Here is a 27,393-nt window from a genome sequence, read left to right as displayed (position 1 = left end):
ATGCAAATTAACATGGCCAGTATTTTTTTTACAAGAAAGGTGACAACCCTACCTACACTGAATAGTAAATGCTCTATCACTCAAGTGCATACAAATATCAAACATGTCACATAAAAAGCGCCCAATGACGCATTGTCTGTATAAGCTCCTATGTGGCTGTAGGTTTTCATGCGTGGCTAGCCATTTCTCAGGTATCAGACCCATAGGCCTACACCCCTTTCCCTCAGGCCTGGGTCACGTGTGACTGCTCTGCGGGGATCCCTATGAGGAAATGCTACCTCCATCTATGTTCGGCGCGCGCCCGCTACGACGTTCACTTTAAGGCACGCTCCCGCGGGTACTTCCGCTTCTAGGTACTTCCGGTGCTCTCCCGCCGTGCTCTGCGCGGCCGGTCACAGGAAGCGGTAAGATGTCTAGCTGGGAGCGGGAGAGCGCACGGGGCTCCGGGGATGGACGAATCTACGTGGGTAATCTACCGACCGATGTGCGGGAGAAGGAGCTGGAGGAGCTTTTTCATCGGTACGGGCGAATCCGTACCATCGAGCTGAAGAATCGCGGGGGGAGCGGCGCTGCACCGTTCGCCTTCATCAGCTTCCAGGACCCAAGGTGAGTGGCGCCCCTTCGTCCCCGCTTGGTCGTTTCTCCCCGCCGTGTCATAGCGCGTACCGCGTGCTCCGGGCAGAGGCGTGGGGCTTCCGGGTGCTAGGCCCGAGCTGGGCTTTGTTCTTGGGGGGGCGGGGGTGTGCGCGGCTCTCATTCGTTTCCTTCTCTCTCAGGGATGCGGAGGACGCCGTGTTCGGACGCAACGGATACGAGTTTGGTTCTTGTCGGTTGCGCGTGGAGTTTCCCCGATCAAACCGGGGCTCAGGGGGCGGTTACGGAGGACCTCGTGGGAGGAACGGGCCCCCTTCCCGACGATCTGAATACAGAGTCCTCGTCTCAGGTAACAACACACAGCTGGGCTTCTGTTACTGTGTGTCATTGTCGTATGAGGGGCAGCCATGTTTAGTACCAGGCCTGTAGAGGGATCATGTGTTGTGGGGGCATTGTTACCCCCAGGAGAAAGGTCTGGTCACTAGCCAGGGCTGCTGTTACTTGGGGGACCCCAGGGCTAGAAATGGAATAGCTGAACAGTGGACTTCAGCAAGAGATCACCTTAGAGCAGTGTTTCCACCCCAGTGTGCCTCCAGCTGTTGCTAATCTACAACTCTCAGCATTCCTGGACAGCCAACCGTTGTCTGGGCATGCTGGGAGTTTTTTTTTTTTTTTTGCAACAGCTGAGGGCTTGTTAGGAAACACTAGGTGAACAACATAGCGTGACCAAGGCAGTATGGGTCAGCCGAAACACCGCACAATGGAATAAAGACCTCTATAACAGTGGTCTTCAACCTGTGGACCTCCAGATGTTGTTAAACTACAACTCTCAGCATGCCCGGACAGCTGTTGGCTGTCCGGGCATGCTGGGAGTTGTAGTTTTGCAACATCTGGAGGTCCGCAGGTTGAAGACCACTGCTCTATACTGTGGTGCGGTGCTGTTGGCAAACTACACTGTGGACACTTGCTTGTTGGGTGCAAGAGGGGACAATTTAGCAAACCTTGTGAAGGGGAAGGGTGGTGCAGTTGCCCATAGCAACCAATCGCATTTGTATTTACACACACACACACACACACATATATATATTTTTTTCACTTTGAGAAAAAAAGCTCAGAAAAATTAAAGCTGGAATCTAGTACATTTTTCTGGTGTACATGCAATGGCATTAAAACACTGCCAAAAAGCTCTTGTGACTAAATTCAAAAGAATATGCAGCCAGATGCAGAATACTAAGAATCTAGGTACATTTTTAGTGACCCCTCCCCCATCAAGAGGAAGCAATCCTCCCTCCTAAATACTGTACACACAGCAGATTTCTTGGCACCTAAGACCTACAATGTCACACTAAATCTTATACAGATTGGACTACATCATGAAATCTGCTTTGAGTACTGTAAGTTAACATTCCTGCCTAGGTAATGTTGACCCCAAACCAACCCCCGCTCTGCCAAAATCCTGGGAGGGTTTAACTATTTTGTTGGTAACCTGCACTTTTATATGATCTATCAGATGGACAGGAACTTCAAAATTTCCACTTGGAAAATACAGCGCAGCAGCCTCCCGTTGTTTTCAAATTCCCGATCACAGATTCTGCCAAAAGAACAAACTTATTTGCTCTTTTGAGCAGATCTGCAATGCGTTGCTTATTAAAGGGGTATTCCGGGCAAAAACATCTTATCCCCTATCGAAAGGATAGGGGATAAGATGTCTGATCGCGCACAGGGGGGGTGGTGGTGGGGGCCGCCGCTGGGACCCCCGTGATCTCCCTGCAGCAGCCCTCATTCTATGCGTAGCTGCGTCTGCAGTTTCGGAAACTGACGGGCTTCCGAGACGGGGACCTGACGCCACGCCCCCTCCATTCATGTATATGGGAGGGGGCGTTGCACCTGTTTAGCCCCCTCCCATAGAAATGAATGGAGGGGGCGTGACGTCACATCCCCGTCTCTGAAGCCCGGCGGTTTCCGAAACTGCAGATGCAGCTATGCATAGAATGCGGGCTGCTGCAGGAAGATCAGGGGGGGGGGGGCGCGCGGCGGGCCCCCCGCGATCAGACATCTTATCCCCTATCCTTTCGATAGGGGATATGTTTTTGCCCGGAATACCCCTTTAAGAAGGCACATTTCCAAGCGGTTCTAGTGCTGGCTAGTTTTGCCAGTGCACGCTAAAGACAAAATCTCCGGGTGGAGATTCCATAGTGTGAATGAGCCCTTAGGCAGTTTGATTAAGGATCGTGGTGATAGATAACAAAGAGAATTTCTCCCCAGACTTGTTTTAATAGAGCTCATGAATTTGAATAGGCGATGTGGAATACCTAGCTTTACTGCAAGGATACTCAACACTTATGTGGCAGGTTTTCCTACAGACTACGACTGATCACTGGGAGTACTAATGGGGGTAGGGGGCACTTACTGGTTCACTTATTGTCAGGGGACCCCTTTAACAAAAAAGCATGGGTTATGCAAAGTGGAGAATCCCTTTAAGTTTAGCTTGTTTCAGTTTCTGGTGTAATAGCAGCTCGAAAGGAAAAAGGTCCATCTCCCAGTGTTAAAGTGTATCTGTCATGTACAAAACACTTGCTAATTTGCACACATGGCTTCACAAATATAATCCTGACTTTAGGGTACGTTCACAGGGGCGGATTACCTGCAGAATTTCCACAGCATTTGCTGCAAAAAAATCCAATGTGGATTTTGCTACCATTGACTTCAATGGCTCCAAAGGAAAATCTGCAAATGTGCCTCTATTGCAGATTTTCTGCTTACCCATTGAAGTCAATGGTAGCAAAATCTGCTGCAGATTTTCCGCAGAAGATACAATGCGAAAATTCTGCAGGTAATCTGCCCATGCTAAAGTACCCCAAGGGTACTTGTCCAGGGTCTGCTATGCTTTGGTGCTATGTTTCCCCCTTTTTTCTTTAAAGTTTTAACCCCTTAAGGACATAGCGTTTTTCCATTTTTGCACTTTTTTTTTTTCATCCATACCTTTTAAAAATCATAATCCATATTATGGCTTATTTTTTGCGCTACCAATTTTACTTTGTAATGACAGTCATTTTACCCAAAAATCTACAGTGAAACGGAAAAAAATTTGTGCGTCATTTTGTAACTTTTGGGGGCTTCCGTTTCTATGCAGTCCATTTTTCGGTAAAAATGACACCTTATCTTCTGTAGGTCCATATGATTAAAATGATACCCTACTTATATAGGTTTGATTTTGTAGTTCTGAAAAAATCATAACTACATGCACGAAAATTTATACCTTTAAAATTGTCCTATTGTGACCCCTATAACTTTTTTATTTTTTCACGTACGCGGCGGTATTAGGGCTCATTTTTGTGCCGTGATGTGAAGTTTTTATTGGTACCATTTTGTTTTGTTCAGACTTTTTGATCGCTTTTTTATATGGTATAAAAAGTTACCAAAAATATGCTATTTTGGACTTTTGAATTTTTTGGGGGTGATTCAAACTTATTAGGGAAGGGGTTAAATCATCTTTAGTACCTTTTTTTTTTTTTTTGCAATGTTATTGCCCCCATAGGGGCGGTTGATCAAGACTGGATTTCAGGCTTGAAGCAATCAATCGCCAATCGGACACGCAGGAGGCAGGTAAGGCACCCTCCTGATGCGTCCTAGCTCATCGGGACATTACGTTTTTTACTCCCGACTGAGCTGCCGAGAAGCTTTCACTTTAGACGCGGCGATCAAATTTGAGTTAATGCCGGACATCTGCCTGAACTGCGATGTCCGGCATTAGCCACGGGTCCTGCTTGGCCGGGACCGTACAGGTATGATGTGAGCTCAGCTTGCTTCATAACCCTCCCGTGCCGCAGCCCCATTTAGAAAAGCAAGGGGTTAACCAATCAAATCAAGAACTCTACAAACAATAGAGAAAACCAAAATACAATCAGTGAAATATACCAGGAAGGATAATAAAGAAACTTGCAAGCACCTCTTAAAGCACAACTGTCAGTTGCTGATCCTGCATGATTGACGCGCAGCGCTCCATGCTAAGAGCAGAGAGGAGGTGGAGAGGGGGGGTGCTGCTGCGGGAGTCGGCCGGCCCATCCGGCTGTGGCCCGGCATCAGAATAAAGTAAGAATTTTCCTTTACAGACCATGGCGAATGTGAGTAAAAGCACCCGCATTTACTGCACGTTCTTCTCTATGCAATGGTAACTGCACCGACCTACCTGTACGGTGGTGACAGTTGCGTTTTAAAGGGGTACTCCCGTGTAAAACGTATTTTTTTTTTTTTTTTTTAATCAACTGGTTAAACAGATTTCTAAATTACTACTTTTAAAAAAATCTTAATCCTTCCAATACATTGTATGGGCTGTATACTACAGAGGAAATGCTTTTATTTTTGGATTTCTCGGATGTCATGACCACAGTGCTCTCTGCTGAACTCTGCTGTCCATTTCAGGAACTGTCCAGAGCAGCATATGTTTGTTATGGGGATTTTCTCCTTCTCTGGACAGTTCCAAAAATGGACACCAGAGAGCACTGTGGTCGTGACATCTGAGAAATCCCCCAAAGAAAGCATTTCTTCTTTAGTATATAGCCCCTAAAAAGTACTGGAAGGATTAAGATTTATTTTACAAATCTGTTTAACTTTCTGGCACCAGTTGATTTAAAAATTTTTTTTTCCACGGGAGTACCCCTTTTAAGCAAAGCCCAACTGGGTATGCAGACTAGCTCCCCTCTGCATCATTTAGCTTGACACGCAGAGGTCACCTGAGTAGCTGTCCAGAGCATGCACCATCATTGTGTATTACACCGCGCACACAGTGGCCCGTGATTAATCCAGAACCTTCTACACATGCATTGTAACAGCCCACTCCCTGCCTCTGACAGCGCTGTCTTAATTCGTTATGGGCAGGCAAGACCTTAATTTCAATCAAGAAGAGTAAAGGACATGACATAAGGCAAAGAGAGGCGTTGTGACCCCACATATGCGGCAAGTGTTTTCAACGTGACAGATGCGTTTTAAATGGATACTTCTAGGTTCTTTGAGTTATCCATAACTCTCAATATTCCCTACTAGTTTATATTTGAGGTCCTCCCTTCACTACGTGGAGACGTAACACAAAATGCTACCCTTGAACTGGAGGACCGTGTATTGTCTGGCCACCAATTCATTTAAATGGGTCCTGTGTATTAGCATTGTAATGCAGTTAGCCAGACCTGATCAGCTGAATTTGTTGTCCAGAACCATTAACCCTTTGCCGATCACTGCATCTAAAGTAGGAAAATGGAGATGCCTGTGGGATTGGGCTGCTCATTGGACCCCCTCAGGGGAAGGGTTTGGACTGGCTAAAATGGTGGCTGTAGGTCTCTGTGCCGCAGGATCTTCCATCTACTTGTAGTCTCAGCCTAGGCAAACTGTACAAGCAAATGGCCAATTGTATTGATCACTACTAAACAGTACATGCACTCGAATTATTGCATATTATAGTTCTATAGTCCCAATGTTTAAAAGCCCATCCCCTAATAAAAATGGTAATCAGTCTTTTCCAATTTCAAAAATAAATTCCTAATGCTAAAATGAAAAGTGTCATTGCAAAGTACAGCTTGTTGTACACATACAAGCCCTATGGGTCTGTAGATAGAAAAATGGTGCTGTGGCTGGTGTAAAAATGAGGGAGGTGGTGCTTACCTACCTGTTCTCCCTGCTTCCAAGTCAAGCATTCCATGGAGGAACTGCCCGTTTAGCTATCGTAGTGATTGGCTGAGCGGATAGCTCCTACTGACATGGCACCTCTTGGAAGCAGGGATAAGATGCAATAGACTGAATCAGGGAAGAGGGAGTGATATATTTTTTTCTTATCAAGAAAACCAAAACAAAGTCATGTCTATGGACAGGCCCTTTAAACAACCACTTAGGGTGCATTCACACCACGTTTTTGCAATACAGTTCCCGCATCAGGTTTTTGATGAAAAACTGATTCCACAAAACGTGTACAAATTTCAACCCGTATACAGTTAAAAAACATATACGGTTTGAAAAATTATGTCCGGTTGCATCCGTTTTTTAAGAAAAAAAGTATACGTTTTTAACTTCACTCCATTTTGAATAAAGTTTCACTTGTTTGATTGAAATTCCAGGAAAAAAAACTGCAAAGTCAAAAACCGGATGGAAACGTATGCACATACAGTTCTGTACAGTTTCCATTGACTCCCATGTTAAAAAAAAAAAAAAAAAAAACGTATACGGTTTAATACAGTTTTTCACCTGAACCAAAAACCGAGGTAGACTACAGTTTTTGGTATGGGAAAAAAAACTGGGCAAAACCGTACAGGATTCAAAATGGATGCAACCGGATGCATCCTTTGGCATACGGTTTTCAATGGAGAGTCAACGCATACGGTTGTCAATACGGTTCCATACGGTTTTCACATTGAAAACTTATACAGGAACTGTATTGCAAAAATGTGGTGTGAATGCAGCCTTACACCTATTACAAGTACTGTAATAAGACCATTCATCCCCACCCACCCCAATTTTTATTAGGAGGTTATGAAAATAGTGTTTTGCCATCAAATTATGGCGGTTGATGCCTGTCATTCCCACCTAAGGTAGCACAGGCATCCTTATCCTAAGATCTTGCATAGGAATAGCCTATCATTTATCTGCAAATAACCCACAGTAGTCCTGCTGTAAAGCTTTCTGTTGCTAAGTGTTAACGTCTGATAGGCTTTGTTGGTAGGAGGGGGATCCCCATGGATTTCCCTGTCACTGCTGTAGAGGTTACACATTGGAGGTTGCCAAAACACAAGACATTACTGTAAAGGAAAGAGTGCCACATTTGAGAAAGAGAAGTTTAATTTCCGAACACAATGTAATGTTACAGGGAGGTGGGAGTTGAATAAGTCACAGTGCTAGAGAATATTGGTTCTTTTCAGCAATAATATCGTTTTTACATTGTCAGTTTTTTATAGTCTTCTACTGCACACAGTGACACAGTATGTGTTTTTATTGGGATGTTTTGTGTAGAAAAGACCCTTGCATGTTTTAGATACATGGCTAGCCTGTATTTTTCCAGTCCATGTTACAAAATGTAAAGGTTGGTTTCAAGTTTAACAGTCCAATTTCTTTAAATGGGCACTGTCAAATCCAAAAACTTTGTTACTGATGAAAATTAGACCATTTGTAACATTGTTGTTAATTTTTTTTTAAAAACTGCTCCTAAAAATCACACCACTAGAGGTCCCCATACCTACTGTGACACTAATCAGTCCTGCAGCAGCATCAGGCTTGTCCAGAAGTCATGGACAAGAGATGACTCATGGACAAGGCTGCGTGAGCAGACACACCAATCACCTCCCACCACCACAAGGGAGGGACACGCCCCGTTCGACCTGGGAGGATTTCTAACACTGAGCTAATGAAAAGCGGCATAATTAGATATACATGGTTTGGATTAGGTACTGAGTAATTATTTATTTTGTGGGATCTGACAGGTACCCTTAAAAAATACAACTAAACTTCAGTGTGTTTCTCCTCTTACCTGTATTCTCCCTCCTTCACTTATCCCTCTCAATTCACTGGTAAAAATTAGTTTTCAGCGATTCTCACCGAGAGATTAGGTTACAGCTAATGCCATTATGTCTATTAATAGAAATTATGCTGGAACAGCTGCAGTGTGTAGGGCTACATTCACATCAGGTTTATGGCATAGGTTTGCCGTATCAGTTTTTTTGTTTCCCTAAACAGTAAACAAAAAACTGACACCACCCTATGATAAAAACCATATATGGTTTTTATAACAGAGAGATCCCAAAACTGTAGTAGACCACGGTTTTGTGCACAGGAAATAAATGTACAAGATCAAAAATTGTACACCCCCAGATACATCTAGTGTTGTGTGGTTTTGTATGGGATGTCCGTTAATGTGTTTTCATATACAGTTGCATACAATTTTTACATTAAACTCCATAGAGCAGCCACATGTAAAAAGTGAATTCACCCTTGGGCTGTTCAAATGGGCAGTTTTTTTTATTTCTCCCCACATCTTGTCTTGCATTTGATAGGTTAAGAAAAAAACCCACTAAGGGTAGAGTCTCACACACACACCACATCCGCAGCGTATTTGAATGTGCTACCGGCAGTCAGCGCGAAAGCTGAGCCAGCTACCCAACCCTAGCAGACTATGCTTGGGTCATAGGATTGAATGTGGTCTGTGAATGGATGCGATTGCACCCGAATTGGACCTTTAGAAAACTGTGCCACAAAGGCACAAATAGTGATGTTATTGCACCCTAAAAAGTGAATTGCACAGCTACAAATGCACGATATATATAAAAATTACCATATCAATACTTTAATTAGGAAAGGGAGTTTCAGCTCAGCCTTTAATGGGCACCTTTTTAAAATACTTTTTTTTTTAAAATATATAGATATATACATAAACACTTGCCTCCCTCTCCATTCCTCTACTTATCCACTGTTAACTTATATTTAGAGATGATGTGAACACCTCGGCGGTCAGTGAATGCGGTCAGGCATCTTCTCATTGTTGGGAGCCATGATACCAATGAAGGTTACCCAAAGATTGACTTACTACCTATCTTGTGTCTGGTGGGGGGGGGGGGGGGGGTCTGACTTCTGGGACACCAAAATGGGAGTCCTGAATGGAACCAAAGTAGAGGGCTGCTGGAAATACAAAGTACAGCTGCTGAATGCAGCAGTTCGCCATCTGGCAGTCCTGTAGAGTCTCTATGGAACAGCATATGCATACTTAGCTGCTGTTCAAACAGGAACACTTGGAACCCCCATTCTTATGACCTATTCTGTGGATAGGTTAGAAGTTGTAATCTTGATGTAACAACCCTTGCCTATTCAACCTACCTTCCTTTCTACAAGCATAAGCCATGTCTTTACAATGCAACTTTGTATGTTTCAGGTCTTCCTCCATCGGGGAGCTGGCAGGATCTGAAGGATCATATGAGGGAAGCTGGAGATGTCTGTTATGCTGATGTACACAAAGATGGAATGGGGATTGTGGAGTTTATTCGTAAGGAAGACATGGAGTATGCTTTAAGGAAACTGGATGACACAAAGTTTCGTTCTCATGAAGTGAGATATTCTTTCCCATTGGTTACATTGTAAATTCTTGCATGATAAAGTATGCATGAATGATTTATTTTTATCTTTTTGTAGGGTGAAACTTCTTACATCCGTGTCTGTGCAGAAAGAAATGCCAGCTATTCACGATCCAGATCCCGCTCTAGAGGCCGTGATTCTCCCTATCAAAGTCGTCGTTCTCCCCGTTATGCCTCCCCCTTCCGACAATACTGAGCTGCCACGCAGGGACACTTTCTAAGAGTTTAGTTCTGAAGACCATCTGCTCTTACATTCCACGACTGATGGATTTCATCAACTGTCTTTTATACCATTATTTTCTGCCCGTATTTTTTTTTTTAATTTTTAGAAGTGTGCTCTTTTCATCAGATGTTTATGGTTTCTTTCAATTTGTCATCTTTTAAGGAGGCAAGACAGTATTGTGCCTAATCTGATGTTTGACTAAGTGTGCAGTGAGTGATAGGTATACGGGATATAAGGTGGAATGCTGTGGCGCCGAGACAAACATAAGGGAATGTTCATGTTTGTCTTCTATATATAGACCTACTCCCACAAATTTGTTAGAACATTATTATTTGAAATAACTTTTAATCCCCAATGAAGTTTGTATGTGTTTCCTTTTTATTATGGAAGTGTTTCAGTTAAATAAACATCTGTAGCTGTCCTAATAAAACAGTGAGATTTCCTAGTGCTGCATTCTTTGTTTTCACACCAGATACAGGTCCTAATTGATAGAAGAGGCGTATATATTGTCCTTCTGTGTTGGCAAAGGAATGTTTCCTGTTGGTATATTTAGTTTTATTAGCGTATACAGAACCACATAAATATCTGAAAGTAAAATTTATAAACTATACCTGGAGGTGCTACAAAATATTCTTCAACAACAGTCTTTGCATTCTCTAGCAAATGTTCTGTACAGTTTCCAGCTGTGATTGTGTCATCTCTCAAGTAAAGTGCCCTACAGCAGAAGAGGGAGAATCCCCATTACCAAGTTTACCATGAACCTTATGGCAGGCAGGGGTACGTTATGAGAACCATACCTGTCCTCCAACACTGATGACAATGGTTCGACACCTTCTGTGTTAACCTTTTGTAGTTGATTGGCAAACTGAATTGCTCTCTCCAAGCGCTCTACGCCCTCTTGGTTCCGAAAGTCAACTAATGCCAGACGTTCTAGGTGATCAATAACCTCTGGAGGTATGTGAACATACTAAAAAGAATACATTTTAATGGCACTATAGGTCAAATTGAAAATCTGTGGTATAAGGATATTATACAAAACTAGTGTAGGTTATACACACAGAAAGGAGATAAGATGGTCTTGTGTATGTTGCTGTTAGGCAGGACCGTGAAAGATCTTGAACATTTCCTTTTTGGGTAAATGATTCTCAAATAGCACTTTACAATTATCTGTTAATCACTTAATAATAATTTTATATAGCGCCTACTGATTCCGCAGCGCTTACAATTATGGGGTACAAACAAAGACAAGTATCAGACATATTACACTAACCAAACAGGTGGTGGGATATGTTGAGGCCAATTAAAGAATGTTATCCTCACCAATGATTAATATTCCTAATGTTGGCAGATTTGGTGGCCACAATAGTGGTTATGTTTCTATACAGTATGAGCAGTACTGGCGTGCCTTGCATAAGTATTCACCCTCTTGGCCTTTTTTCTAGGGATGAGCAAAGTTAGTGATTCAGTTCGTCACAAACTTCTCATCTCGGCAGTTGCTGACTTTAGCCTGCAAAAATTAGTTCAGCTTTCAGGTGCTCCGGTGGGCTGGAGACTCTCTTAGGTCCTTCCAGCCGACCGGAGCACCTGAAAGCTGAACTAATTTTTGCAGGCTAAATTCAGCAACTGCCGAGCTGAGAAGCTTGTGACGAATCGAATTACTCTAACTTCGATCATCTCTACTTTTTTCCCATTTTAAAACTATTTCAAAAAGACAAAGGGGTAGTCCAGTGGTGAAAAATGTATCCCCTATCCTAAGGATAGGGGATAAGTTTGAGATCGCAGGGGGTCCGACCGCTGGGGCCCCCTGCGATCTCTCTGTACAGGGGCCAGGCTCTCCGGCCAGATAGCGGGTGTCGACCTCCGCACGAAGCGGCGGCCAACACGCCCCCTCAATACATCGCTATGGCAGAGCCGGAGATTGCCGAAGGCAGCGCTCCAGCTCTGCCATAGTTGTATTGAGGGGGCGTCGTCCGCTGCTTCATGCGGGGGTCAACACGCCCCCTTCCCGCGGGCTGTCGGGGCCCCGTACAGGAGATTGTGGTGGGGGGCCCCAGCGGTCGGACCCCCCCCCCTGCAACTTATCCCCCTATCCTTAGGATAGGGGATAAGTTGTTCACCACTGGATATCTCCTTTAACATCGACAAACCAACTTTGAAAATGCTAAATATCTTTTTACTGTTACACGAACAATACGTTTCTGATGGATGCATAAGTATTTATGGGGGTATAAGCGCTGGGGCCCCCGGCAGTTTGGCAGAAGCTGATGTACGACCCCCTATGGCAGTGATGGTGAACCTATGGCATGCATGCCAGGCTGAGCCCCCCTCTATGGGCCACGGCCATAGTTCGCCAGGCGGGGCAAATCGGGACATCCCTGTGTCCCGAAAGATCTTTTTGGGACACAAGGGTGTCCCAGTTACCTTTCTGCAGCCAGGCGTTAACTTTAAAAACGCAGGGGCCGCCGGGAGGTAGCGCAGGCAGGGACGTCACTGATGACCCGTGCATGCACGCATAGGAACAGAGGAGCGGAGCATCGAGGAGGACGACAACGTGCTAGCTGGCATGGTAAGTTACCAGCTACACTTCAGCTTCGGTGCTCCGACTACCGTGCCTCCGGTCTCGGGACCTACTGCTATGGCCTATAGGCCATAGCAGTAGGTCATGACCCCTGACCGGAGGAGCGGTGGTCTGAGCACTGAAGTGGGGCAGTACACAGACATACAGCCTCCAGCCAGACACTGTATATGGCTGAAGGCTGTTTGGGAACTATACTGCCTACCTAAGTTGTTTTCTCTAAACTTAAAGGGATACTCCGATGAAAAATTTTTTTTTTTTTAAATCAACTGGTGCCAGAAAGTTTAAACAGATTTGTAAGTTTTCAATGTAAAAAATCAATCCTTCCTGTACTTAGCTAGTGGAAATTCCTTTCCGTTTGAAACAGAGCTCTCTGCTGACATCTCTGTCCATTTTGTAACTTTTGAGGACTTCTGTTTCTACGCAGTGCACTTTTTTTTGGTAAAATTGACACCTTATCTTCTGTAGGTCCATAATGTTACAAGGATATACAATTTATGTAGGTTTTATTTTACTATTTAAAGTTATAACTACATGCACCAAAATTAGATGTTTAGAATGGTCATCTCCTGACACCTATAACTTTAATTTTCCGCAAACAAGACTGAGGGTTAATTTTTTGCGCCATGATCTGTAGTTTTTATCAGTACCATTTTCATGGGACTTCTTGATCGCTTTTTTTTTTAATAGTGTATGAAGTGACCAAAAATTCACAATTTGACTTTTTTTTTTACGATTATTTGTATTTTTTTATTACATTATTTTATTCTCACAGTCCGAAAGTAGCATGGGCCCCGAGTCCATGAATTAGACACCCATAGAAATGGTTTTATATTTACCACTAGTTATACAACTTGGTTGTATAACTACAGTAGGTATCGACCGATTATCGGTTTGGCCAATATCTATTTTCTAAGTTATTGGCAATTATCTTGCCGATAAGGCGGGCGCTTTAAATCAATGAACTGCAGCAGCTTTTGTGGGGCCAGAGACCGCCGCCCGGTTCTCTCCCCCTGCCTGTCCTGAGTCCAACCACCGCTGCTGCCCGATTGCCTCCCCCTGCCTATCCTCTGGCCAGAAACCGCCACCGCCCCATTGCCTCCCCCATCCCTGGTTTTATAATTACCTGTTCCCAGGGTCTGCGCTACTTCTGGATCCTGCGGCATCCTGCGCTATTGCTGTGCAATGTCCTCAACGCGACGTCACAGTCAGTGGCCTGGCGCACAGTGAAAGCTCAGGACGCCACCGGAGCCAGAAGCAGCGCGGAGCCCAGGAACAGGTAATTATAAAACCGGGGATGGGGGAGGCAATGGGGGCAGCGGTGGTGGTTGGACTCATGACCCCAGGACAGGCAGGGGAGAGAATCGGGCAGCAGCGGCGGTCTATGGCCCCACAAAAGCTGCTGAAGTTCATTGATTTAAAGCACCCACTTTAAATCATTGATCTGCAGTGGCTCCTGCAGGGCCAGAAACAGTTTATCAGGGCACGCACGCACGCACGCACGCACACACACACTTTACCAAGGATATTTGAGGGGGGGGGGGGGGAAATATAATGCACGGAATATTGGTATAAGTTATCGGCCTGAAAGTTCACAGGTTATCGGTATTGGCTCTAAAAAAATCAATATCGTTCGATCCCTAATCTACAGTGTTGGCTGGTAAATATAAAACCATTTCTATGGGGTCTAATTCATGGACTCGGGTGTATATGCTCATGCTACTTTTGGATTATTGATATTCTGAATTAATGAAGCCAGACTAAGGAGTCATACAATAACTTCTGCACTGACTGGTATGATTTTAATATCAATTTATTAATATTCTGTTGCATATACTTACCTCCTCACAAGGGCCCTGTGAAAGGCGGCATACTATCATCATTTTAATATTATATGTATTTTAATATTACCTTTTCATCATACATTGGAAGCACAGTTCATCATGTATCGGTATATCTGATATTGGCTTGAGGTTTATGGTTATTTCTTATATATATATATATATATATATATATATATATATATATATATATATATATATATATATATATATATATATATTTTATTTTTTTATTTTTTTTTTACATGTCCACTCAACACCTAAGGTGTAGGTGTCTAATCATATATCTTGGCTAATTAATTGTGAGCTGCACGGACATTTTTTTTTATTCCAGTTAGGGAACATAGCCTGAGTTAGTTTAGAACATTTTATTTGGTGACAGGTATTTTTAAGGAGCTCTGGTAAAGTAAAAGCAGAGCTGTGATTGGTTATTGTGGGCAATAGCCGTCCAGTTTTTTATTCCCACATTTTGATACATTAGGGCCATTTCCCTGTGGAAAGATGAACTTCCATCCAAATCAAGCATTTTGCAGACCAAATCAGATTTTCTTTAAAGGGGTATTCCAGGCCAAAACTTTTTTTTATATATCAACTGGCTCTGGAAAGTTAAAACAGATTTGTAAATTACTTCTATTAAAAAATCTTAATCCTTCCAATACTTATTAGCTTCTGAAGTTGAGTTGTTATTTTCTGTCTAACTGCTTTCTGATGACTCACGTCCCGGAAGCTGTGCAGTTCCTATGGGGATATTCTCCCATCATGCACAGCTCCCGGGACGTGACATCATCATTGAGCAGTTAGACAGAAAACTTCAGAAGCTAATAACTATTGGAAGGATTAAGATTTTTTAATAGAAGTAATTTACAAATCTGTTTAACTTTCCGGAGCCAGTTGATATATATATATAAAAAAAGGTTTTGCCTGGAATACCCCTTAAAGGATTGCCCTGGATTTGGTTTCATCCATTTTTCTATCAACGCTGACCAGTTTTCCTGTAGCTGCGGAAGAGAAGCATCCCCATATCATGTTGCTGCTACCACTGCCATGTTTCACTGTAGGGATAGTGGGGAGTCTGGTTTTGCCCACAGCAACCAATTACAGCTCAGCATTTATTTTAGCAGAGCTAGATCAGGTATGAAAGCTGAGCTGTGATGGGCCTCACTGTTGCTTCTCTTAAAGGGGTACTCCGGCACTTAGACATCTTATCCCCTATCCAAATGATCTTGCACACAGCATCCCAGTTAAAATCAGTCCCCGTAGCGTGTTTACTCCGGGTCGATTACCGGCGACCATGGGGCAGGCGGCGTGTGACGTCACGCCTCCGCCCCTCAATGCAAGGCTATGGGAGGGGGCGTGACAGATATATAGGGGATAAGATGTCTAAGCGCCGGAGTACCCCTTTAATCATTTTCTCCTTGTCAGTTTGGATGGACGGCCTTGTCTTGGTAGGTTTGCTGTTGCGCCATATTCTTTCCATTTTGTAGTAATGGACTTTATGGTGCTCCCTGGGATCTTCAAAGCTTAAGATTTTTTTTTAAATAACCAAACCCAGCTTTGTACTTTTGCAAAACTTTATCCCTGGCCTGTTCTGTGAGCTCCTTGGTCTTCATGCTGCTGCTTGCTTAGCAAGGGTACCGACACACTATATTTCTGCCCCTTTGGTACCCCGCCAAAAACAGGAGCAGCAGACCTCATTCGCTTCAATGGCCGAATGGAGTCATCCCTAGTTATTTTAAATGGACTGTAACACTTTTGAAATAGTGCGTATGACCCAAAAGGACTCACTAGTTGACTCCTTTCAGCCATAAAAGTGAATGGGGTCCACTGCTCCCTTTAACAGTATATGTCAGCATCCCGTTTTCGGCAGGATGCAAACGGATACGAATAATAGTGGCAGAAACGTAGTGTGTTCTTACCCTAAGCAGAGTAGTTGTGTTTGTAGTGGGATTAAATTGCAGACAGGCGGACCCCATTTACTAATGTGAATTGCAAAGGCAATTGGTCGCACCAGATCTTTGTTAGGGGTTTTACAGTAAAAGGGGCGAGTACATATGCACTCAACACTTATCAGGTTTTTATTTATTTATGTTGAAATCCCCATTTCCAAATGGACTATTTTGTGTTGATCCATTGCGTAAAATGAAAAAAAAATTTAATCTGTCCTTATACCATGACAAAAATGTAGAAAAGTCCAGGGGGGTGAATACTTATGCAAGGCACTGTCTTCACAATAAACGATCATGCATACCCAAGATTAGAAAAACACAGCTGCTTTCTTCCAGAAACAGCACCACTCTTGTCCTAAGTTTGTGTGTGGTATTGCAGCTCACTTCCATTGAAATGAATAGAGCCAAGCTACATTACTACACACAACCTGAAGACGAGAGTGGCGCTGGTTTCTTCTCTGCAACAGTTAGGCCTTGTCCACATCCCTTTTCTCCTCCTACCCCCTATGACAAAAAAAACGGCAGTGCCAGATACGCCATGAGACAGCCACCATTGTCTTTAATGAGATATGTTAGGTTACTGTCATGGCGTCCAGGGTTTTACTGAATAAATAGCGCAGCGTGCTGACATATCTTCGTGGAAATTTTAGGCAAAATCTGCAACACGTGCACTAAGCACTACAGGTGCCCTTTGGGTTGCGTTCACACTTTGTGCAACGTGTTGCCTAGCAGTCTGGCCACGCTTTACAAAACCGCTGTGGCGACATAACCCAAGTAAAGCTGCAGCAGTACCGCAATGTGTGAACACAACCTTATCTTATAAAAAATGACGCATAACACTGAAACCTCCATTGTGATATGGCCAAATCCTATCACTAAATCCGCTTATATTGTCTAGTTCAGTGGTCTCCAAACTGTGGACCTCCGGTTGTTGCAAAACTACAATTCCCAGCATGCCCGGACAGCCGTTGGCTGTCCGGGCATGCTGGGAATTGTAGTTTTGCAACAGTTGGAGACCACTGGTCTGGTTTATGATGTGGTGCAATCACCTGTGTTCCTGTGTCTGGTTCTATGCTCCAGGTCGGACTCTGCGGTACCTGAAAGGCAAAGGTAATACAGTTACCACAAGCTACTTCTCCCCTCCTAGTATTGCCATATTTATCCCGGGGGAAGCTTTACCTTACTCCGTACCGACAACAGCCGCCTGCACTCCACCATCCGCCAGCACCGGCTAGCTACCATTCTCCCCCACATCCTGTTAGAGTGTTTAGGAGCACGACGTCAGAACATTGCGACCACCATTACGCCATCAACGTGACCTTGAGCAGCGCGGCGGCCATCTTTACTGAGGGCGCCTCTCTAATAGCATTCTCCGCCGTTCCCTGCAATGAGATGGCGTCTACAGCGCCCTGACCTAGTTGAAGTTGCACTTGTTTAGTACAGTAGTAGGTTCTTTACCGGCACTATGAATAGTGTGGGGGAGGAATGCACTGACATGAAGCGTGAGTATGACCAGTGCTTCAACCGGTGGTTCGCGGAGAAGTTTCTTAAAGGGGAAGGCAGCGGGGACCCGTGTAACGAGCTGTTCCAGCGGTACAGGCACTGTGTTCAGGTGAGGGAGGGAGTGGGGCGCCGGCTGTCATGGCGGCTGCTGCTGGTTGTCGTGTCGTATCTAACTCCCCTCTTGGCTCTGCAGAAAGCGATCAAGGACAAGGAGATCCCGGTAGACGGAATAGAGTTCATGGGACCGAACAAAGACAAACCGCAATCTAACGACGGCTCGTGACGGCCCTGCTAGCGGCCCCGACCTCTCACTACTGCTCCTGGTATGGACGGACGTGTAAGACATGGGTATAGGACTGCCCTGTGCCCGGGACACACATGAGGACTGGCTGTGCCCCTTCATCTCCTCATGCCCTCAGGGTAGGCTGCCCTTTGTCAGGATGGCCACTGTCTCCATGGTGACCGCTCTTTATTTCTGGGGGTGATGGAGTTTTGTATGCTTTCCTGTATAGAGAAATAAATGGCTTCTATCTGGTTATGTCTGAATTCAGAGGGCAGTGTGACATTAGCCTTTATATTTTGGGGGGCCATTATAATAAATATATATACTGTAATATATTAGCTGAGTACCCGGCGTTGCCCGGTTTTTCCTTCCTAATCCTGGTTGGGGACGAAAATAAACAAAGGAGGAAGCTTTTGACTTCATATCCCGTCCTCCTATCCTGACCCGTAATATATGTACCAGGTATTGAAATATCTCCAGCTGTACGGAAGTTATGTGGGAACATTCATTTCCCATTGATTTGCATAGGACTTTAAACAAAAACCCCGACCCTCACAAATGGGGGTAGTTAAAGTAGTACTCTGGTGCAGAGTATTCCTACTCTGTTCTGCCCGGGCTGCAAAATAAATGAAAATGAACCATCACTCACATTCCTGGGTTCCCGTGGAGCACCACTACAGCTGATCGGTCCTCCGCTCCATCCTCTTCATACTTCTGGGTGTAACAAAGCGTCACATGGCGCTCAGCCTATTATGGGCCGAGGCAGAACATTACGGCGGCTGGTGATAGGCTGAGCGCCATGTGACGCTTAGTTACACACGGAAGTATGAAGAGGATGGACCGGAGGACAGATCAGCTGTAGTGGCGCTCCACAGGAACCCAGGAAGGTGAGAGATGGTTCATTTTCATTTAGTTTGCAGCCCGGGCAGGATGGAGCAGGAATACTCTGCACCAGAGTACTCCTTTAAGGGTTAAATTAACTATCCTATATTTTAAGTGTACATATAAGTAACATGTGACCAAGTATTATGGAAATATCTCCAGCCGTTTGGAAGTTATATTTCCCATAGATTTGTATGGGACTTTAAACATGAACCCCGCCCCTGGCAAATGGGGGTGAGTAAGGGTTAAATCACCTATCCTATGTTTGTTGTGGACATATAAGTAACATATGTGCCAAGTTTCATGTCAATATCTTTAGCCGTTTGGACGTGATGCTGGAACATACACACATAGGGGGAGATTTATCAAAACCTGTCCAGAGGAAAAGTTGCCCATAGCAACCAATCAGATCACTTCTTTCATTTTTCAGAGGCCTTTTCAAAAATGAAAGAAGCGAGCTGATTGGTTGCTATGGGCAACTCAGCAATTTTTCCTCTGTACAGGTTTTGATAAACCTCTCCCATTGGGATATATATATATATATATATATATATATATATTCTCTGCAAGCTACACCGTGGGTGTCCATTACACTAAGTAATGAAAAGAGATTCCCAGCACTCCCAATGCTTCAAGCTTACATGGTAGTTTATTGTAGATCCTTCTGGAACAGGACTTATTTCTGCCCTCAGCCTTCCTCTGCTGACAGCCAAGGAAGATTGAGGGCTAAAACGCGTCCTGTTTCAGAAGGATCTACAATAAACTACCATGTAAGCTAGAAGCATTGGGAGTGCTGGGAATCTCTTTTCATTACTAGTGTTGGGTGTGAATATTCGTTTTTCCGCATATTCCTTCTTTTCACTTGTGGGCCAATTAGAATGATGCAAATACACTTGTCAGGTTAACAACATCCCTAGCAACCAATAGTAAAGTTGCCCACCCCCTCACTGTTTTCTTCCTCGAATATGCGAATATAACGAATTTGCGAATATAGGATGAATATGGCCAATGTTGCTCATCACTATTCATTACTATATCTACTCATCCTCGTGCACCACCTCAAACGGATGTGCTGACCCACCTATATCGCATCATTACACAAAGTAGGCAGCCTGTTGGTTAAAAAATTTGAAAATCCTACGTGTGTGTATATTAGGGATCGATCGATATCGATTTTTTTAGGGCCGATAATCTGTGGCCTTTCATGCCGATAACTTATACCGTTATTCTGGTATAAGTTATCGGCTATTTCCAAGAGGAAGTTCTAAAGGCCCTCATCTATGGTGACCGCCAAAGAGCGGGTCAGAGCACCTCTGGAATTGTGGGCGCCCGGATCGTCCCTGGCCAACACTTTCCAGGTGTGATCCCCCACACTGGAAAGAAGGGACGATCTCAGAAGAAATGCAGAGTGTGTCGCAAGAGGGGGATTCGGAAGGACACCACCACTCAATGCGACACTTGCCCCGTTCATCCGGGCCTCTGCATAGGCTACTTCAGGGAGTATCACACTTCCATGGAGTACTAAATTTTCCATCCTTTGCCCTAATTTTCATTCCCCAAAATTCGACTCCAATGTACCAGTCCAGAGTACATTGTCTTCCAAATTTTATACCAACCCCCCCCCCCCCCAAAAAAAACTTCTTTTTCCCAATACCCCCAATATCTTTTTTTATTTCTTCCCCCTAAAAAATGGGTCATGGGAAACAGAGTCAACAGCATTGGAGGTTTGCAGTTGCCTCAGATGCGCAACGCTCTCTCTCCCCACCTGAGGGGGTTGCGGATTTGAGGTAACAGAATAGGGACGGCCCCACACATCCCCTTGCCAGAATGATGATTCAGAGTATAGGGTTTGGGGCGGGCATCATTTTTACTTTTGGCTGTACTCTGGGTCATCATTCTGGGAAAATAATTGGCATATCAGTACTAAAATAGCAATTTTCTTCCCCCCATAGTACACTTCATCCATTCCTGGAAAATAAATGAAGGGAACACCTGTCTGTTCCAAATCTCCACTTCACCCTATACACCTTCCCTAGGGGGTGTACTGTTTGTAATAGGTTCACATGTGGGTGTTCCTTTCTTGTATTTTCCTCTGAATGTATGTAACTGTTAGGTCCGTAACAAACATCCACCTCAAATGCGAAGAGTTCTCGCTGAGCTCTGTCGTATTTCCAGGCGACAATTCGGAGTCATATGTTAGTTGTTCCCAGAAAGATGAAGCAGAGTATAGGTTGAAAATTGCAATTTTCAAAAGCTACCCTTCATCCATTCCTGGAAAATTAATTTAGGAAACAACCGTGCGTTCAAAATGTCCTCTTTACCCCTATACCCATTCCTCAGGGTGGGTACTTTCTGTAATGGTGTCACATGTGGGTGTTTCATTTTTGTATTTTCCTCGGAATGTATGTAACCGTCAGCTACTGATATGCCATAGGCCACAAATACAAAGTGACCTCTATGACTTCTGAGCCTTGTTGTGCGCCCGGCCAGCACGTTACCCCATATGTGGATGTATTTTTATAGTCAGGGGAAAAGCCCTCAAAAATTTGTAACCCAATTCCTCATATTACCCCTTGTGAAAATGTTAAAAATTGGGTAACCCCAGCATTTTATTGTAAAAAAAAATCAAATTTTTCAATTTATGGCCCACTTTTCAAAAAACCTGTGAGGTGTTATTTCCCACTGTACCCCTTGTTACCTTCATTGGGGGGTGTAGTTTCTAATGTGTGTTTTTTTTTTTCTGTTGGGGGCTTTATAAATGCGACTTCAATTTCAACAAAATTTTCACTCCTCCTATTCTGAGCATTGCAGTGCGTCCACAGAGTAATTTACATCCACATATGGGGTATTTTTTTCTCAGACAAAATTGTTCTACAAATTTTGGGGGCCTTTTGCCCTATTACCCAATGTGAAAATGAAACATTTGGGGTAACACTATCAATATAGTGCAAAAAAATGTAATTTTTCACTTTTATGGCCCACTGTTCAAAAAAACCTGTGAGGTGTAAGTACTCACTGTAACACTGTTACGTTCCCAGAGGGGTCTAGTTTCCAAAATGGTATGCCATAGGGGCTTCCTAAATGCGGCATGCCCCCAGAGCAAAATTTGTAACTCCTTCTCTTCTTAGACCTGTAGTGCGCCAGCAGAGCACTTTTCACCCCCATATGGGGTGTTTTCTGAATCAGGAGAAAGTGGGCTTCAAATTTTGGGGGGTATTTTCTGCTTTAACCCTTTGTAAAAATGTAAAATTTTTGAGAAACCAAGAATTTTAGGTAAAAAAAATATATATTTTTTTACATATGCAAAAGTCGTGAAACCCCTGTGGGGTATTAAGGTACACTTTACCCCTTGTTACGTTCCCCAAGAGGTCTAGTTTCCAAAATGGTATGCCATGTGTTTTTTTTTTTTTTGCTTGCTGTCCTGGCACCATAGGGGCTCCCTAAATGCGACATGCCCCGAGCAAAATTTGCTCTCAAAAAGCCAAATATGACTCCTTCTCTTCTGAGCATTGTAGTTCGCCCGTAGTGCACTTCAGGTCAACTTATGGGGTACCTCCATACTCAATAGATGGGGTTACAAATTTTGGGGGGTATTTTCTGCTATTAACCCTTGCAAAAATGTGAAATTTGGGGGGGAAACACACATTTTAGTGAAATATTTTTTTTTTTTTTTTTACATATGCAAAAGTCGTGAAACACCTGTGGGGTATTAAGGCTCACTTAATTCCTTGTTACGTTCCTCAAGGGGTATAGTTTTCAAAATGGTATGGCATGTGTTTTTTTTTGCTGTTCTGGCACCATAGGGGCTTCCTAAATGCAACATGCCCCCCAAAAACCATTTCTGAAAAACGTACTCTCCAAAATCCCCTTGTCGCTCCTTCCCTTCTGAGCCCTCTACTGCGCCCGCCGAACACTTTACATAGACATATGAGGTATGTGCTAAGTCGAGAGAAATTGGGCTACAAATAAGAATACAATTTCTCCTTTTACCCCTTGCAAAAATTCAAAAATTGGGTCTACAAGAACATGCGAGGGTAAAAATGAAGATTTTTAATTTTCTCCTTCACTTTGCTGCTTTTCCTGTGAAACACCTAAAGGGTTAAAACGCTGACTGAATGTCATTTTGAATACTTTGGGGGAGTGTAGTTTTTATAATGGGGTCATTTGTGGGGTATTTCTAATATGAAAACCCTTCAAATCCACTTCAAAACTGAACTGGTCCCTGAAAAATATTGAGTTGAAAATTGCTGCTGAACTTTGAAGCTCTCTGGTGTCTTCCAAAAGTAAAAACTCATCAATTTTATGATGCAAACATAAAGTAGACATATTGTATATGTGATCCAAAAAAAATTATTTTGAATATCCATTTCCTTACAAGCAGAGAGCTTCAAAGTTAGAAAAATGCAAAATTTTAATTTTTTTCATCAAATTTGGGGATTTTTCACCAAGAAAGGATGAGTTACCACAAAATTTTACCACTAAGTTAAAGTAGAATATGTCACGAAAAAATAATCTCGGAATCAGAATGATAACTAAAAGCATTCCAGAGTTATTAATGTTTAAAGTGACAGTGGTCAAATGTGCAAAAAAGGGCTCAGTCCTTAAGGTGAAAAAGGGCTCAGTCCTTAAGGGGTTAACTTATGAATTTGATTCTGAGATTGCTTTTTCGTGACATTCTACTTTATGGTAAACTGCACCCCTTAAGGACCAAGGACGTATGAGTACGTCCTTGGTCCCGCTCCCGTGATATAACGCGGGGTCCCACGGTGACCCTGCATCATATCACGGCGGGCCCAGCGTCATAGTGAAGCCGGGACCCGCCGCTAGTAGTGCGCGGCACTGATCGCGGTGCCGCGTGCTATTAACCCTTTAGCCGCGCGCTCAAAGCTGAGCCACGCGGCTAAAAGTGAAAGTAAAAAGTGCCGGTTAGCTCAGGGAGCTGTTCGGGATCGCCGCGGTGAAATCGCGGTATCCTGAACAGCTGTAGCACAGGAGGAGGTCTTCTTACCTTCCTTCCTGCAGTTCGATCGCCGAATGAATACTTCAAGCCTGAGATCCAGGCTTGAGCAATCAATCGCTGAAAACCCTGATCAATGCATCCCTATGGAGATGCATTGAACACAGTTAAAGATCAGTAAATGCAATGTTATAGCCTCCCCTAGGAGCTATAATGCAAAAGGAAAGTGTAAAAAAATCATTAACCCTTTGAATTATCCCTTCCCCTAATAAAAGTTTGAATCACCCAGCATTTCCAATAATAAAAAAACTGTGTAAATAAAAACAAAAATAAACATATGTAGTATCGCCAAGTGCAGAAAGGTCCGAATTAAAAAAAATATACCGCTAATTAAACCGCATGGTCAATGGCGTACGCGTAAAAAAATTCCAAAGTCCAAAATAGCGTATTTTTGGTCACTTTTTATATCATGAAAAGAATAAAAAGCGATCAAAAAGTCAGATCAATACAAAAATGGTACCGACAAAAACTTCAGATCACGGCGCAAAAAATGAGCCCTCATAGCGTCCTGAACACGGAAAAATAAAAGTTATAGGGGTCAGAAGATGACATTTTTAAACGTATAAATTTTCCTGCATGTAGTTATGATTTTTTTCTGAAGTGCGACCAAATCAAACCTACATAACTAGGGTATCATTTTAACCGTATGGACCTACAGAATAATAAGGTGTTGTTTTTACCGAAAAATGTACTACGTAGAAACGGAAGCCCCCAAAAATTTACAAAATGGCTGTATTTTTTTAAATTTTGTCGCACAAATTTTTTTCCCCCCGTTTCTCCGTAGATTTTTGGGTAAAATGACTGATATCATTACAAAGTAGAATTGGTGGCACAAAAAATAAACCATAATACAGATTTTTAGGTGCAAAATTTAGAGTTATGATTTTTTTAAAGGTAAGGAGGAAAAAACGAAAGAGCAAAAACCGAAAAATGCCCGGTCCTTAAGGGGTTAAAGTAGTCAAAATGACATTCAGAGGTTTTTTTTAACCCTTTAAGTGTTTCACAGGAATAGCAGCAAAGTGGAGGAGAAAATTCAAAATCTTTATTTTCTTGTAGACCCATTTTTAGTTCATTTTTCCAAGCGGTAATAGGTAAAAATGTCCCGCAAAATTTGTAACCCTATTTCCCTCTGGTAAGAAAATACTTCATATGTGGATGTAAAGTGCTCTGTGGGTACAGTAGAGGGCTCAGAAGGGAAGGAGCAACAATAGGATTTTGGAGAGCGAATGTTGCTGAAATGGTTTTTGGGGGGGCATGTCTAATTTAGGAAGCTCCTATGGTGCCAGAACAGCAAAAAAAATACCACACCATTTTTGGAAACTACAACCCTCAAGGAACGCAACAAGGGATATAGTGAGCCTTAAAGGAAATCTGTCATCAGAATCACCCGCACTAAACCTGTTACACAGGCTTGTAGTGCGGGTGATCCTGATTAAAACGCTTCTTACCTGGTTAGAAATGGTTCAGCGGTTCTTCAGATATCTATATTTTTAGTTTTCTGTTATTCCCTGGCTTGGGACTCAGTGGGAGGTGTTATCATCTGGGACTCTGCCACACGTCATTCTAGCTGGGCGGAGCTGCCGCCCGGCTCATGAATATTCATGAACTTATCCTCGTAGTCTAACTCCTTTTTCTAGGTCTGGTGGGGAGGACCGCGCATGAGGATAAGCTCATGAGTATTCATGAGCCAGGCGGCAGCTCCGCCCAGCTAGAATGACGTGTGGCCGAGTCCCAGATGATAACACCTCCCACTGAGTCCCAAGCCAGGGAATAACAGAAAACTAAAAATATAGATATCTGAAGAACCGCTGAACCATTTTTAACCAGGTAAGAAGCATTTTAATCAGGATCCCCCGCACTACAAGCCTGTGTAACAGGTTTAGTGCGGGTGATTCTGATGACAGATTTCCTTTAAAGGGGTACTTCGGTGGTCAACATGTTTTTCTGATTTTGACTTACCCATTTTGTTTCTGTTTTTTTATCACCCACTTTGTTTTCCTATTGTTTCTTCTATTTCCTTTTTCTTGCTGTGCTGAAAACTACTAATCCCAGCAAAGCCACATGCTTTGCTGGTTTGGGGCTTTTTTTTGTTTTGTTACGCCCTGCTACTTTTCCTCTCCTTTTCCCTTTGGATTACGCCTGGTGATGCCCATCTACATTCCCACCCCCTGCAAACAGACATAACCGAAAGGAAAAGAAAAAATTTTATCCACAGAAACGCGCATGCGCAAAATACACACGCACACACGTGCACGCACACACACAATTATGAATGAACAAATCTTATGAATGAACCGAAGGACATGCTAAAACCCGCCTTAGACATAGCGATTGGATGGGCAGCAAGTGCGTGACCACATACAAGCAAATCACAACATACATACGCATGCGTTTTTATTTTTTACGTTAACGCCATTGACCGTACGGGATATGATATTTTAATAGTTCGGACAATTACGCACACTCCAATACTAAATACGTTTATTTTTATTATGTTTACATGTTTTTTTATATGGAAAAGGGGGTGATGTAAACTTTTAATATGGAAGGGGTTAATGTGTGGTTTAAAGCTTTTATTAAACTTTTTTTTAGCACTTGATTCTTTCTTAAAGGTCCCCTAAAGGAACAAATAATTAGATTCCTTATACAGATCAATGCAGTTCTATTGAACTCCATTGATCTTTGATCTGTGCTCATTTGGTTTAGCTTGCTCCAGGTTAGGCTCAATCAAATACAGATCCATGGCAGCCACAGGCTGAGAGCTAAACAATCAGCTGGGGGCCGCCAGGTATGGAGCGTGCACGAGTATGGAACTCCTTACTCGTGCACGCTCAATACCCGGCTACCCCCAGCTAATTGGTTACCTCTCAGCCCGTGGCTGCCGTGGATCTGTATTTGATTGAGCCTAACCTGGAGCAAGCTAAACCAAATGAGCAAAGATCAAAGATCTGTGCCCTATACACCCTGAGCGCAGCCGTAATAAAATCAGAGGGGGAAGTCTGTCTGGCCCTGCTTTCCCGAAGCAGGGCTAAATGCATGAAAGTTCACCAGCCCCACATCCGTAACTGCATGTCCCAGGCGTCAGGCAACAAGGTATGCTGGGAGTTGTAGTTTTTACAAATAAGAAGTGACTCCTGCACTGAGGGAACATACACAATGATATCTGTGGATAAAATTGTTATAAAAGATAAATTACGTTAAATAATTTTTTCCATAACTACTGTATCTTTTTTAATGGTACCCTATGAAATTTTATTTAAAAAAAAGGTATCCATCAGTTTTTTGGATCGCTAAAGTCCAAAAGAGAATAAAAATTACCTGAAGAAAAAAAAAAGCCAAAGTTAAAACCCACATGACTTTTTTTTACTCCCATAGACTATGGGAGAAAAATGCCACGATTTCAGGGGGGGAAAAAAACGCCAGTGGCT

At 43.2% G+C, this 27,393-nt stretch overlaps 3 protein-coding genes across 4 annotated transcripts; 2 read left to right on the top strand and 1 right to left on the bottom strand.

Moving 5' to 3' along the window:
- Nucleotides 1-344: 344 nt before the first annotated feature.
- SRSF9 (serine and arginine rich splicing factor 9) lies at nt 345-10,365 on the top strand. Its single transcript, XM_056530170.1, has 4 exons — nt 345-606; nt 777-943; nt 9,497-9,669; nt 9,754-10,365. Exons 1-4 carry the CDS (start codon nt 410-412, stop codon nt 9,889-9,891), a joined length of 675 nt encoding a protein of 224 aa, XP_056386145.1. The 5' UTR covers nt 345-409; the 3' UTR covers nt 9,892-10,365.
- GATC (glutamyl-tRNA amidotransferase subunit C) lies at nt 10,274-17,555 on the bottom strand. 2 transcript variants are annotated; one of them, XM_056530195.1, is made up of 5 exons: nt 17,472-17,555; nt 17,330-17,377; nt 10,716-10,885; nt 10,530-10,633; nt 10,274-10,455 (listed from the first exon to the last, which is right to left on the bottom strand). In XM_056530195.1, the coding sequence occupies exons 1-5, from the start codon at nt 17,532-17,534 to the stop codon at nt 10,400-10,402; spliced, it is 441 nt and encodes a 146-aa protein (XP_056386170.1). In that variant the 5' UTR covers nt 17,535-17,555; the 3' UTR covers nt 10,274-10,399. The 2 variants fall into 2 exon arrangements, with proteins under 2 accessions (XP_056386170.1, XP_056386160.1); XM_056530185.1 differs by having other exon boundaries at nt 17,460-17,543.
- Nucleotides 17,556-17,745: 190 nt separating this feature from the next.
- On the top strand, nt 17,746-18,317 carry TRIAP1 (TP53 regulated inhibitor of apoptosis 1). Its single transcript, XM_056530224.1, has 2 exons — nt 17,746-17,892; nt 17,977-18,317. The coding sequence occupies exons 1-2, from the start codon at nt 17,746-17,748 to the stop codon at nt 18,064-18,066; spliced, it is 237 nt and encodes a 78-aa protein (XP_056386199.1). The 3' UTR covers nt 18,067-18,317.
- Nucleotides 18,318-27,393: the final 9,076 nt, after the last annotated feature.

Source organism: Hyla sarda, chromosome 1 (assembly GCF_029499605.1).
Source record: "Hyla sarda isolate aHylSar1 chromosome 1, aHylSar1.hap1, whole genome shotgun sequence".
Taxonomy (NCBI): Eukaryota; Metazoa; Chordata; class Amphibia; order Anura; family Hylidae; genus Hyla; species Hyla sarda.
The sequence above is the reverse complement of the archived record's forward strand: the minus strand, read 5'-3'. Positions and strand labels throughout refer to the sequence as shown.

Excerpts from the sequence above, each read along its gene's own strand:
- GATC (XM_056530185.1), bottom strand. The coding sequence starts at position 17,534 with ATGTGGGGGAGAATGGTAGCTAGCCGGTGCTGGCGGATGGTGGAGTGC. Across the intron at positions 10,886-17,329 it reads AACCAGACACAGGAACACAG|TATGTTCACATACCTCCAGA; the intron begins GTGATTGCACCA and ends TATTCTTTTTAG. Across the intron at positions 10,456-10,529 it reads ATATTTTGTAGCACCTCCAG|GAAACATTCCTTTGCCAACA; the intron begins GTATAGTTTATA and ends ATATACCAACAG.
- SRSF9 (XM_056530170.1), top strand. The coding sequence starts at position 410 with ATGTCTAGCTGGGAGCGGGAGAGCGCACGGGGCTCCGGGGATGGACGA. Across the intron at positions 607-776 it reads ATCAGCTTCCAGGACCCAAG|GGATGCGGAGGACGCCGTGT; the intron begins GTGAGTGGCGCC and ends CTTCTCTCTCAG. Across the intron at positions 944-9,496 it reads ATACAGAGTCCTCGTCTCAG|GTCTTCCTCCATCGGGGAGC; the intron begins GTAACAACACAC and ends TGTATGTTTCAG.
- TRIAP1 (XM_056530224.1), top strand. The coding sequence starts at position 17,746 with ATGAATAGTGTGGGGGAGGAATGCACTGACATGAAGCGTGAGTATGAC. Across the intron at positions 17,893-17,976 it reads GGTACAGGCACTGTGTTCAG|AAAGCGATCAAGGACAAGGA; the intron begins GTGAGGGAGGGA and ends TTGGCTCTGCAG.